Source organism: Atractosteus spatula, chromosome 6 (assembly GCF_055471065.1).
Source record: "Atractosteus spatula isolate fAtrSpa1 chromosome 6, fAtrSpa1.hap1, whole genome shotgun sequence".
In the NCBI taxonomy this organism is placed as follows: domain Eukaryota; kingdom Metazoa; phylum Chordata; class Actinopteri; order Semionotiformes; family Lepisosteidae; genus Atractosteus; species Atractosteus spatula.
In genome coordinates this window covers 12946307-12961282 of record NC_142711.1, presented here as the reverse complement: position 1 = coordinate 12961282, position 14976 = coordinate 12946307, and the positions used below count along the sequence as shown (strand labels likewise).

At 33.0% G+C, this 14976-nt stretch overlaps 1 protein-coding gene across 1 annotated transcript in view; it reads right to left on the bottom strand.

Annotated features, from left to right (window-relative positions):
• LOC148831842 (peroxidasin homolog) overlaps positions 1-14976 on the bottom strand; it is a 66825-nt gene that overhangs the window by 31393 nt on the left and 20456 nt on the right. The window contains exons 2-7 of the mRNA XM_088919135.1: positions 10861-10932; positions 5815-5886; positions 5279-5350; positions 3517-3588; positions 1735-1806; positions 1211-1380 (exon numbers count right to left, since the gene is read on the bottom strand). Coding sequence (XP_088775261.1) covers positions 1211-1380; positions 1735-1806; positions 3517-3588; positions 5279-5350; positions 5815-5886; positions 10861-10932 — 530 coding nt within the window. The remainder of the gene's footprint in view (positions 1-1210; positions 1381-1734; positions 1807-3516; positions 3589-5278; positions 5351-5814; positions 5887-10860; positions 10933-14976) is intronic.

Here is a 14976-nt window from a genome sequence, read left to right as displayed (position 1 = left end):
TTGTAATTATACTACATGAATTCAAAACATGTTTTTCTACAATTTCCATAACAGTGATTATACCACATAACACATAACACTGATTATACCATGCTTTACAAATGTCTTTCCATTTGACAAAATGGAAAATGCTTAACACAGCAGGATATACATTCTTTAATGGATAAGGCATCCAGTCATACTGAGGATGTCTTTTTTTACTGGCTGAAGAGTAGTTAATCAAAAGAATTACAGTTATCATGTGCATACGTTTCATTCTGGATTAAAGTCTTTGGCTTCAAAAACAAAAAGCTTACCATCCATCTGACAGATGTTACAGAAGTTACAGCCGTCTGTGTTATACTGCAGTAAACCATAATTGAAATGCATTGATTTTATCCAATAACAAATGACATTACATGTTTTTTTTTATTGAATGTGAAAATGTAGCCCTATGTTGTTGGTGTTTTTTTTATGGAACTTGCATTTTTCATTTTCTATCTGCACCACTTCAGAATAAAAAACAATACATTATACTGTAGGTAGTAATTTTTACCATTCTAACATCAATATCTAAACATTTTGTTCGTTTTTCATTAGAAACAAAGAAGAAAACTGTTTATCTCTGTATACAAGAGGCATAAAATGGCAGTGAAGATGCAGCAAATGAAGTTTTCCACCTTTGATAAACTCTTTCTCACATAGGGATCCTAACTTCCTTGTCCTATGGCCAGGTGGTTGGACCACAATAATGTGGATAAAGATAAAATGTCCAATGTCTTACTTGCCAATGAACATTCCTAAACACATGTTCTTGTTGGGTGTGGTTATTCCTCATGAACTAAAAACTGAGTGAAACAATCTGCTTGTATTAAATACATAGACACAATGTTGTAAAATATAGTATAATAACTTGTGTGTTAAAAAAAACAAGTAGTACTGTATAAGGCACTTCAATAAAAACACCAAGCTCAAAAGACTTTATGTGCTTTTATGTGTCATGTGTTTCTACCACCACAGCACTAATTGAATGGTACATTAGTTTATGACTGGCAAAGGTTATGTCCGAAACTTTGATTATAGAATAGATTATACAGAATACAGAGTCGGATTATGCTCATCCCCTCTGTAAGAGGTGCTTAACCTCAAGAAAGTTTGTATGCATCCATGAATAAAGCAGCAAATAACCAAGGGAGAGTGACAGACAGAATCCACAGCCATTTATACTCACCACAGTTGAACTCCTCTGTTGTTACTGTAGCAACAGACCTGCCTTGCAGCCTCTTAGGATGCTCACAGGTTGCTGCGGCCTGAGTATTTCCATTCTTTGCATACTCCTTCATCAATTCAACCAGCCAAATTAATTCACAATCACAGACTAGGCCATTGGAGTCTAAACGCCTGCACTCATTTGAAAACAAAATGACATTTAATCCATGGTTATTCATTTGCATAATGATTTTATCATTGTAGTTTTTAGGTAAGTTTAATAAAAAAGGATGATAACATAGGACCATTTATATATAAATAAACCTCTCCATAATAAACATAAATTTAGGAAACTCCCTTAAATAAGCATTTAAAAAGAGTTTTAAATAAAGGGGACTCCAGAGTTAAGGAAAAGGTGAAACATTATATTTTAGATTGTATACTGCTAAATTTAGTAGTCCTTACTTACTGACTGTACTGAAATCTAATTTAAATTAACAAAAGATTTTTTAAAATTAAAATTAATCAAACAGTATTACTACTTACAGTCTTTTCAATGAGTCCAGATGATGAAAGGTTCCATCTGGGATTCGAGTTAGTTTGTTATTGTGAAGAAATCTACAAAACCAAATGTAGTAAAAGTGACATCAAACACAAAATTTCGATTATGTTTTCCTTTAGTAAATTAGAAGGCAACTGCGTATTCTAGAGGCTTATATCTGCCATACAGTATTCCATTACCTTAATGCTTTTATAAACACATAATTTTAAGACTATAAAGGGCCCTTCATTATGCATCTGTAGTAGCAAGGTATTACACTTGGAATTAAGTGGTAATAAAGATTTCTAATGATATTTCTTCTGCCTTGACAAAGCACCTTGGCTTCTGTGTAAAGCACAGGAATTAAGCTAAAAGGAGCCCAACTGATAAGAAACATCTTCCAAGTCTGAAACAGACAAGGACATCATAAAACTATTTATTCTGAAACAATCTAAAGGTATATTGTTCAGCCTGGCTCCTCTTAGTCTGCTATTCATTTTCTGCCCAAGACAATGGATCAGAGGTCACTGTCCATCACCCATACAATGATCAACCAATGAGGTACTGTACCTGCAGAGTGGATACTGGAGTTATCTTAAAAACATCCTAACCAATCATTAACTGTGATTTCCTGCTTTCTAAAGGTAGCACCTAACTCATTCTGTTGGTTAACTTACTGGCATCTCTCCTCTATCCAACTAACCTGGCCCTTTGATTTTCCCAACCATGTAACTGCAAGCAGTCCAAGCCAGGAATTATTTTTTTTCCCTCAGACGCCTATCTGAGACAGAGAGTCAGTAAAGAACAGAACTCTGTCCATGATACCCTTTTTGCAACAGAAGAAATCTTGTGTTTCGCAAACCAGTTATTTTCACCTGATCAACGAAATTAAGATGAAAGGAAATTAAAACAAGAAAGGAAAACAGAGATGCAAGGAGATGTCCTGGGGGAAGCCACATCATCTTTATACCAATGATGAGGGTATGGAAGGGGCTATGGAAAAAGAAAGAGATGGGACATTCCTGGGGCCTTGGGGGGGTGGGTAGGACACCTGATGATGAAAGTGAAGGTAAAAAGAAAAGACAGAATATGGAGAACAAGGTAATGCAGACACCACAGGGGCAGAGAAAAAGGCTAGGTATAGAGAACAGGATGGAGGACAGCCCTGAGCACGCTGTGATGATCACCATCATCATCATCAGGACAAGCTGAGGAAGAAGGAAGACAGCATGGTGACTCCAGTGAACAAATTGATTCCAAGACATGTGGAAGTTGGATTTGGTTGCCTGGCTTGAAAAAAAAGGTGCTAACTGAACAGACACAGGACTGAAGATGGATTCAGCTGTTAAAAAGTTGTAAGAAACCTGGTGTTGTTGAATAGGTGCAGTAGATCGATTTTCAATGTGAAGAAACTGACTGCTTTCAACTGAGACTTCAACTTTTTTCTTTTTTTAGATGCATTCAGATAAAGCTTGTTTGTTTAAACAGCATTTTTATATTCGTCTCACCAAAAACAAAAAAAATGTCATTATTTCATGTGTAGATCCATAGATTTACTTGATTGTTAATAAAAGAAGTTACTTTAGTGACCACTGACATTACTGTGGTGACCACCACTAATGGGAACAAAATAGTGTCTCGTATTGTCTTCTATGACAGAAATTGTTAATTGTTTGTAAAGTTCTTATATTTACTTATATCAAGTATATTTGCAAATATAAAAAGTAATATATTTGAGTTAAAGAAAAAATCACAGTGCACACAATGTCAGTACAGGTTTAACTTACAATCTCTCCAGTTTGGGAAGGCCACTGAATGTATCTGGCTCTAGTGTTCCTATGTGGTTGAAGTGAATGTATCTGTGAAATGTACATCAAAAGTTAACATTAGTAATCAGATCTCATTCAAGCTGTTACTACAAAGTAAAACAGGAATTCAATTTAAAACTGTTGAAAGTCTGTTTAATTTGTGATAACAAAACAAATCTGTAAAAAATGTTATACATTTGGACATTTTCAGTTTAGCCTATATGATATGAACGTATGTAAATTAGAAATATATGCAATGTACACTTTCTGTTCAAGAACCAAACAATTTTAATATTTTTATTTCAAAAAGAAAAGCATTAGGTTAAAATCAGAGGTTACAGATAATGTTATTCATGTGTTTGTTCTTCAAGATTTCCAAATGGATTATAATGTAGATAAGGCATTGAATGGAAGTTAAAAATAGTAGAATGTTTCATTAGTAATAGTTTGCAGGTCTGCAGTACAACAATTTACGCTGGTAAAGTAGAACTTGTTAAAACCTAGCAAAAAGAGAAAATAATTCATTAAAATAAAAAATACACTGAAAAATGTTAGTTTCATACATTATTGAAATGGAATTAATGTAATTGTAATGACACAACAATATTGAAAAGAAATGCAACACTTCAGTGCAGGCTACAGAAGATGTACCTTAAAATGAAGGAAAGATATAATGGTTTCAACAGTACATGTACTTTAAATATGACAGAAAATAGACTGAAAAAAAGTATACATACATTTTTTTTCAATGAGAAAAAAGTATTTCATATACCTTTTGTTATACATTTAATCTTCTCTATTCTCATGCTGGTTTTGACTTCACACCTCTCTTCACCCCTCTCCACTTTGCACTTCCTGAGTGGCCTCTTTGCCTCTCCCTCTGCCCTGTCTTTCTCACACCTGAAGAAGGCTTCCCAGCCAAAACATTGTGTTTTCTCTCTTCTCTTTTCAGCATGGATTAAACCTATTACTTGTTCCTTTGTAGACCACGCATGCTGACGCAGCTACCCACCTGAACTACTTTTATTTGTTGTTATTCATTTTAATTTTAATTAATTTTATTTGTTGTTAATTTGTGGAACATTTTCCATTTCAAAGAATCCCAAAGCATCCTTTACAGACAGGAGGGGACCCATTACATCCTCTACTGAAGTGCTCTCCCCATTCCGATCCCCTGAGGTAGCCATTATGTGCCAGCAACCTCTGGCACATAATGTCACATACATGTCAGATTAAGTGGAGAAGTGGTATTTTTTTCACCAGTTCAATTAAGGGAAAACTTTAGATTGGCCAAATTATACACACCTAAAATAGAATTTACCTAGCTCACCGGTAATTAAACCCCTGCACATTTCAACAATGACATGGGATTTTTAATAACCATGTAGTCATTACCTCCCTTTAATGATTCATCCAATCTAAGGCAACACCTACAGCTCAGTGTTGCCTGTCACCATACTAGGTATGAGTGCAACCTACAATAAAGGTTCTACCAATTGTTCTGGCCCTGGCTTGCTTGTTTTACAGTACTTTACCTATGATGAGATTAAACTACAAAGCAGTAATGATACAGACACATTTTTATATAATGATTTTAGCTATATGCAAGATTGTTTTTATGTTTTTCTGAGTGCAGTGGAAAAAAATAAGAGCATATTCATTGTGAAAAAGATGTGGTAATCTATTGTGTATAACAGGAAAAGAGAATGTGAAACAAAAAATAAATAAATTTCATACTTACAGCTGCTCTAAAGAATGTAAACCTTTAAATGCTTGCTTGTCCAGTGATTGAATTTCATTTTTATACAGGTAGCTGCAAGATAAAACAGTCTTATCTTAATGTGAAATTAACTACTAATGAGGAATGCTTTAGGATTCAGATAATACAATTAATCCAATAGAATAAAAATATTGCCTACAATTTTGATACATTTTACAAAAAAACACAAACTTTGGAGCAGATTACTGAATTACAGAAGTCATCAGAAAACCTATTTCTAAAATCCCTTTAATGTTTAGCAATCATATTCCTATGTTATAAAGTTTATTTTATTCTTAAATTTGCAATTAAATGCTGTCAGAGCATTCTTAGTTTTGCAATTTTATGTTTAGCTTCCTGAAAAAAGGATAAAATATTATTAATTTGCTAATCGTTTATTTTTATGGAATCTGTTAAAGAATTGCCTTCAGTTACACTTTTCATTTTCACTAAAATTAATTTTGGTGAAAAGAACCTAAGCCTTGTTATATAAAAGAAAGTAAAAGTTCTTAACATACAGGTATTTTAGGTTTTCCAGATCATCAAAGGCTTTTTCAGGAATCCACTTAATTTGATTGTTGTTGAGTAACCTGAAAGAAAGGTCATTATATTAGAATTAAAAACCAATGACTGTGTTTATACTTACAAGAAGTACTGGGGTCTTTATAGGATCCTGTTTGCTTATCAGCTACCAATAATCATTAAAAACAAAGTAATATAAGGTAAACAGTAACCATAAAACCAATTTTAAAAATAAAGCATTTCCTTGGTATAATCAAAACTGACATTGTTTTTCTGCTTTTATGTACAGTATACATAACACATAGGTTTTTAAAGATACTGTAATTAATCTGCAATAAATATAACTATTGTGACATAAATAACAAGAGGCCATAAATATAGAACCATACAAATCAGCCATTACATTACAGTCCATTATTTTTACTGTAATGCCTTGTAATGAATGACTTAATGTTTATAGGTAAGTCTTTAAAAATACTAACATACTCAGAGGATTATCGTTTTGTGTAAAGGATTAATGGTAAATCAAAGTTAAATTAATATACCTGCTTATGCAATACTATCACCAATATTGTTATCTCGTTGATCATTAATTTATAAAATACAAAAACTATTCTCATGTAAAATTCATTCAAAGCCAAATCAAAGAAAAACTTTACAATCAGATGTGCTTTGTCCTTTGTATCCACCATTACTCTGCCTGCACAATATAATAGATTCATTTAGAGATTTTGGCATGTCAAAAGGACATTTAAGCCATGCAATTTCATAGTGGATGAGTTGTTCAGTGTGCAAGTTAATCATTCCACTACTATTTTTTCACAGGGTGTAGTGAAGCATGTGGTGGAAAATTTTCAAAGATTCATTATAAATATGCAGTATAGTCATTTAACATTTTATAATCCCGCAAAAATAAATATTTTTAAAAAAATCACATGGCATATAATGTTTATAGATGAGCTGCAACCATAAGAAGCTGTATTTGGTAGTGGTTCCAATACAGAGAAGGGCAGTGAAGATGATAAAACTGCATATTTAATTTTCACCTTGAGAAATGTAACTTCATTTAGTTGTCTTGATATTTTTCACCTGTGTGCCAAATGTTTAGACTTGGCTTAAACATTTTACTGACTATCCTTGTAATTGAATGGCTTGTACACATTTTCTCTCTTTGTTATGTTAGTGCTTTGTATTCATTTCATGCAGAAAATGTTGTTTAATCATAGCCACATGATGAAATAAGGAACATTGTGTTTCACTTTGAAGACAATGTCAAAGTTCTACAGTGTTGCAATAAGTACTATGTTGCAATTTTTTATAATATTTCTATACTGTAACCTCCAAAAGCCTGTAATCCTGTAAATTTGTGACAATTATTATGGATCTGGACTGAGCTCAAAAGCTTTAATTGAAAATAAAACAAAAGCTTTAACGTTAACCTAAAAATTTAATACAAAGATAGGACCTTTGAAAATTCAAAATTAAATCTGAAAATAGTTAAAACACACAATTACACTGTTAATGCTTAACTCTACAACCATGATTACGTGTTGAGTACTGTTTGCTTTTAATTGGCATTCTTTACCGTATAAGTAAAGTTCAAGAAACTGCATGATGTAATACAATCACTAAGGTCAACAGAGACTCACTTCTCTGGATGATGTCAGTTTATTCAGTTGTAGAGACAGCTGTGTTTAATTTCTAGCATGTAATAAAGTCCATTTAAGTGAGACAAAAATATATAGAATTGTTGTTTTGATACATACTGTATAGTAAATTTAATGGGAAATTAGATTTGGACAAATAAGGTGACATTATGTATTATAGAAAATATGTAATATAGTTAATATTATTATTACAATTATTTTATATAAAAAGACATAGAAAACTTTATAAATGTATAAAAAAACAATAGCATTCAGCTAATGAAAAGGAATATAAAAAGTAATAAGCACATGTAAAAAAGATATTGCAAAGAATATCTTGCAAAGAAAATAATTAATTTTAGCCTCAAATAGATAAGACCAGACCTAATACAAATATCCAAATACTTCAAAGACATTGACAGACCTAACCCACTGGATTTATTGAGAGTCAACAGCAAGACATAAATTGAAACAAAGGGGATTTAAAACTGAGGATGGGAGGTGCTGTTTTGCAGAAAGGATTATGGAATTTTTAAGCATTTTTAAACAAAGCTAATATCCTGGGAACGTTTAAGAAATTGCTGGTCGAGATCCTCAGATAAATTATACTGGGGTAAATCATAATTGTCTTTTGTTAAAACCTTGAAGTTTGACAAAAATAAATTATTTTCCAGAGAAAATATTTCTAATGCTCACCAGTTCTCAGTGAATGTCATATCTTACAAATGTTTAACTGTGCAAACACATTAAATAATATATTGTGCATATTGTGCATACACACAGTATAAACCTAATATATAATCCAATAGAGTTTCAGGACAGTATTTCATTCCAAGTCAGTAACCATGATGTAATATTTACTGAATTTATTGTCTGATTTTTGCAAAGTGGGTGATATGAGCTTTGACAGGTTTTAGTTAAATGTTAATAAACTGCGAAAATGCATCTAAAATGTAAGATCAGACCACCACAGTGACCCAAGATTTTAAGTGTTTAAATTTTAAAAACAGATCAACAAAATAGCTATTTATTGTAAAATAGCACATAACATTTGAAATCATATTATGTCTGTTATTTGGATTTTCAGAAGCTCTCTTTTAATTCCAGTGTTTTTACAACACTAAGCATAGGATTTTATTAATGAATGCAAAATTAAATTTTTTGAAAGCTTTAAAAAACTTATCTCCTCACTGCAGTTCCTTCTCAATAAGACAACAAATCTAGTTTATCCTTTTAGCAGCTTTTGCTGGCTATGTTCTGACAGTAGAGAAGTAAAACAGTGTATTGCATCAATTTAACAGGAATTTAACATAAAGGAACAGAACAGGTCTCATTCGTCTCTTCAAATCAGAGGACATTCAAAATATTTTTATTGCAGCAATTCAATGTAAAACGAAAGCTACAGTAAATGTCAAACATCAAGAAACACAATCTCAGAAAAAAAGGTGAAAGAATTTAAAATGCCTTATTGGTCTAAACCAATAGAATTATATGATATTTTGAAATTGCATATACTTATTAGTAATTGGTTATATTTGCATGATGGTGTTATCAAACAATATTTGGATACTTTCAGAACTTGGGAGCTATTTTATGAGACAAGACAACAACTAAAACTGTCTGCGAACATGACAGAAAAACATAACAAAACCTTGTATGAGTATGCAGTATTGTATTTGTCAATGGCCATGTTCCCTTGTTATTTAGATTATTACAAAACAGCACAGGGATTACATAATGGGATAAACCTTTTGTCAATGTTCATGTAGAAATCTTATATTTCTGTTGCTTTTAGCACTATTGCAGTCTGTCCATTTATAATCAATTTACTGAATAGCTACATTTTGTCCTTTAATAAATTATTGATAAGCTTCATAATATGCCCTACAGTATGTTTGAAGTTGATACCACATTAGACCACCATTCATGCTGTCTCAAATTAAGTCTCCAAAAAGAAGTCTCAGATGTTTGTAATTTATCCTCTTTTTTATCCCTCTTTTGAGTTTCAAATTTTGTTGCAGAGGTGGTACCAATGTCTTTGTGTGAACCGTCTGCTTCGATTAACCTCCACATTTGGTTCTAATTGATGAATAAATTAACAAAAAGGGCATACAGTAGTTCCATTTTATCTGTTGAACTGACTTTTATGGTGAACGAAAGTAATGTTTTAGCTGAAAAAATATCCTTAGTTTAACAATTGTTTATCATGGTCTCAAACCAATACAATATTAAAATTCTATTAAAACAGCAATAAAATGAAAAGGCCTTGCTACTGTTTGCTGTCTGTTGTCCATTGTTTTTATGTATAAAATGTCTCCTTTACAGCTCTAAACAGCTGGAAAAACCTGAATTTTGCAACATGTTATGCTTTTGTTTCAGTATTAGCATAAAAAAGGAAAGTGTTTTTTAAATCTACAATACAGTCAATACCCTTTTAGAAAAATGCTGATGAAAATTCAATTGCCTTTAGATGTTACCAGATATCATAATTAAAAGGTATAGCTATTTCTACACCTGAGAATATCAAGCGGCATAAATAAAATGAGGGTGAAATGAGAAATTTAAATGCAAAACTTCAAGGGGGAAAAACCTTTTATGAGTTAACATTAACCACAAGTGCATCCACTTTTCCATACAAATATAAAGACAGGGAGAAAAACATAACATTTCACAGATTGAAATGCAGGCTTCATAGTTTCCCTGGATGTTGTCATAGACACACAATTATGTTATGCAGATGCATTCCTTGTCACAGGAGTGCAGTGTTGACTCTCTGCTGTTTTTGAATAAGATACAGCACAAACAGCGTGCTAATCACAGAACAGGGAAGGTAGAGAGGGGAAGTGCAGGCATCCACTGGATGCGGAGGAGGGATTCATGTTGCTTATTCTATCTTATTACTGTACATTTGTGATTACTGTTGTTTGCTTTAGTATATCAAAGTATATCAAAGTTATTTTAATTAACTTAAAGCCAAAGCATTAGTGCCACATTTGTCATATAAGGAAGGGTTACTGTTTTTTTAGCTATACATACTATATACCATAGTCATTTATGCAATGATATAGGGGTGGACTTCGTTATATGTGAATCTGGCTATTCACAACATTTTTCTGCACCAAAGCCTCGCAAAAGTCAAGACCCTACTGTATACATAACTTTAAGAAAATGCCAATGCTTCCATGACATTCTACAAACCACAGATTAAGGAAATGGAGATACTCTATTCTTATATTATATAAGTACTCAGAACTGAAGCAAACTGAAACCTCATATTTCAGGCTTCCTGTAAACTTACCTTTTCTATTTCTCAAATACACCAGGCAACAGGATATTCTACAGAAACAGACATTATGTGAAGGAGATAAGATTATTCTTCTTTCTACTATTACTTACAAAGTGTTTAAATTCTTCATCTTCTTAAATGCTCCAGGTGTAATTTCTCTTATTCTGTTAAATCGAAGATCTCTGAAAAATCCAAACAAAATGGTGAAACATTTTTAAAAGTCTAAAGTATTGCTTTATTATTATTATTATCAGGCAAGGAAAAGAGCTAAACCAAAATTTAATATAATTTTTAGCACTAACGGAAGAAATAAAGAAATAAAGTGTAAAAAGGGTAGAGGTAGAAAAAAGAATATAAAGTCTGTATAATTAACATTTCTTATTTCAGAATCTCTGCACTGTTAAAAACTATCTTGTCATAAAAGAGGCATTAATATTATAAGAATTAAAAATCAAATGATTCAATGTATTTTTCCAATAGTTCATAACAAAATTTGACAGCGGGAATTATCATATGATTGAATATGGCAAATGGTGCCTCATCCATTATAAAGCATGTACAGTAAGTAAAACAGATAACTGTATACTGTAAAGCAATCAATCTTTGGGCTCATGTAAAATTAAACGAAAAGTTTGTAATGACATTTCAAGGAAGAGCAACCAAAATTACTCTTGGTCTGAAAGGTACAGTATGTCTTTTGGAGACAGGTTAAAGGCACTCATATTTATAATCTTGAAAAGAGAGAATTACAAGAGGATCTGAATGACACATTTAAAGTACTTAGAGATATTGCTTAAAAACAAAAAGGAATAAAGACTACATAGTAAAACAAGAACCTGAGCAAACGTGAAAAGCAAGTAAAGATTCATTTAATGCTGAAAATACAACATTGCTGTATATAACACTATACAGAGTTATGAATACATGGTACATGCAATCAGTGAAGTTTACAAGTTAGAATAACTTGTGCCCTTTGTTGGAAATCTTAGAAGGTGTTACAGAATATATAAAACAAATATACCTCATTTCTTAACAATGCAACGTCTAGAAGCAATGAGCCATCTTCGATATTAACTTTTATACTGTATAAACAAAAATGTGAATGCTGCTTTTGAAATTAACAATTGAATTACAAACACGATTTTAAATGTATGTGTCACTCAGTTATTTCTTTTGTATATTCAATAAAGCTCCAAAAATGTGTGGTAAGTATAACATTTACTTTATGATGGCAGAAATTATGTGATTATTTGAATGGTATCATATAAGGCACTGAAATAATTTTAAAAGAACTTGTATCTACGTGCATCACTCAAGATTGTAATCTTTATAATTATAGATTATAAAGAATTCACTGTGGAGTGCTTGTTTGCCAACAACTAATCTTCATCACAGTGACATGCAACTACTACTGCTACTCCAAAAGTAACATCTGTTTAAATGTTTTGGCATTTTCAAATGAATGCACTGAAATATTATACAGATGCAGCCATTCAAAGTGCGCGTTACAGACACGTACCGCAGGTGACGTCGCTCAGTATGACGCAAGATGACGCGGGGCACCGCAGTACGTGATTGGTTGACCGACAGGGGCACTCGTGGTCCGTTGGTCTGTCGTAGAAAGACTTACAGTAAAAACGTCTTTGCTGTGCCCGTTGTAGGTATTGAATTTTACCACTGAAGGGAAATCTTAGTAGCTGAGCATAAAAAGAATAGGAGCATACTGTAACGCGTGTGAAGGCCATAAACGATATTAATTTTGGAACATAAACATACAGTGTATAGCTGGTCTTGGTACTTTAAAGAAAAAAATACACACCAGTATTCCATTTCTCCCTAAACATTTTAAGCTTCGAAGTCTTTAACTAACGTGATACCGGAGTCAACAAGCATACTTTTAGAATTTGATTAAAAGGGAATATAATATGGAATCGCGTATCTAAAGAATTTAATAACGGTATTCGTGTGCTGCGACAGGGCTGTGTAGGGCTGTTTCGCCTGCCTGTTCATGTGAGCTGTCTTGTAGACGTGACTACCAGCTGACAGGTTGTGTTTTCGAATCCAGCTGGTGCTGGACTTTTCTTTTAACAAACATTTCTTCGAAAAAATAGAATAGCGATATTATGGACAATCAATTGACTTTTATATTTCAAAATATCGCAACATGATCGATATTTGCGATATTTTGAACATATCTTCCCTTCTGACAGCGGTGCCTGCTTCTATTGTGTGTGTGTGTGCAACAGAGTACATTTTTAATAGCGTTTTAAGCGAATAGGTAATTAGATTGCTCGTAAACCTAATCGCTTTTTCTACATAAACACAGCATGATTACTCTCTGAAAATGCTTTTCCTTTATTTTTAAAGTAGGCTCAGATTTCAACTATAGATCGTATTATTATAAACTTTCTTGGAAAAATGTATTTTATGTAAACCATGTTTGCTATTAATTCATTTAGGGCTAAAATACGTTCATTGTCTTCCAATCGAGTCGAGTTGACATTGGAAGCCTGCCACACCCGGACTGTTAAACCAACGCATTAGCACGTCAAAGCCCATTGAGGGTATTGTGCCAGTATTGGCTTTAGTATTCCCCCCCTCTCCCCTCAATTCAATTCAATTCAAGGTGTTTTATTTGCATGACAGATGGGTACAAGCAGTGTTGGGTATGTATATTGTAACGCTTACGGCAGACAGGCACTGTGTAACAGCCGGCGCACCAGAGCAGCGCACCGAGGGAGCGTCTGCATTTATAACTTGGTTTTTAAAATTAGTCAAGCAATATGAAGCATCTTCTTTTACTTTTGAGTCCCTTAAATACATTGAACACAGCTTTCTCACCACTTAAGATTGCTCTTGATACCATCCTTACACAAAGCAGAAGGGAGATTTTAGTGCCTGAGCATAAAAAGAATAGGAGCATACTGCAATGCGTGTGAAGTCCATAAACGATATTAATTTTGGAACTTAAACATTCAGTATATGGCTGGTCTCGGTACTTCAAAGAAAACACACACCAGTATTCCATTTCTCCCTAAACATTTTAAGCATCGAAGTCTTTAACTAACGCGATACCGGAGTCAACAAGCATACTTTTAGAATTTGATTAAAAGGGAATATAATATGGAATCGCGTATCTCAAGAAATTAATATGCAATAACTGAGTCAAGGGACTCAGAGGATCCAAGGCTAGACTGAGTATAATAGGCTTCGGGCTTCTATTGTGACATCTACTGTAAATTACAGAAATGTTAAAAGTAAACAAAATAAAGTAACTAAAATGTGGTCTGAAGTCACCCCTTTAGACACCCCTTTTACTTCACTGGTGTCAGATATGAAAGGCAATAGTCTCCCGTTCTGTCTGCTGTGTGTTGCAGCAGAGGGACTCCCTGCAGCTGAAAGAGGCAGAGTAACTTGCATGCCCTCTAGTACAGTTTACACATGCACGACTTTAAAAGCTAGCAAGACAGGTTTCGAGTCACATTAGCTGGCGAGCCTTGTTAAAAAAACGAATGATAATGTAACATGCCACTGTTCATGAACAAAGTTATACTGAGATTTCCTAAGATACGCGATTAAAAAATAAATAAATAAAAATTTGAATCTCCTGCGGAACACATTCCATAAGAATCAGTGGTTTTACAGTATATATCGCCTTTAAAGGTGGCTTCTCAAAACGCTTTACGGGATAAAAACAACCAGAACAGCAGCAACAACAATATTGTATTTCGTTGCACTTTGAAAACCAAGTAATAACTTAACTATACAGTACGTGCAAACGTTTCGTATGTTGCTGTCGTGAATGCCTGCGTACCCATAAGTATCTTTTTTCGATCTACTGTATTGCTACTGTATTGCTTTGAGATGCCACTTTTAAAGGCGATATGTAAAATAAAGTTTTTTTTTTATTATTGTTATAGAGAAACATGATCAGATTTTCCCTGGTTCAGAAAAAAGATCTAAAGTGCTACACATAACTTTCTTAATTCGATGTATTTAAAGCAGTGAACTACTGTAGGTGTCACATAACATTCAGAAATACAATCACGTATTTGACAAATAAAAACGATTATAATCTAATCCTTCCACGTTTGATCCCAAAATCCCAAGAAATATAAATCTTGACAGGTAGAAAGCTATGCTGAAAGTTTATTAAGATGCTTAGAAGACAAAGATACTGTATCAATTTATGTTGCATTAGCCTGATTATGATTAAAAAACACATA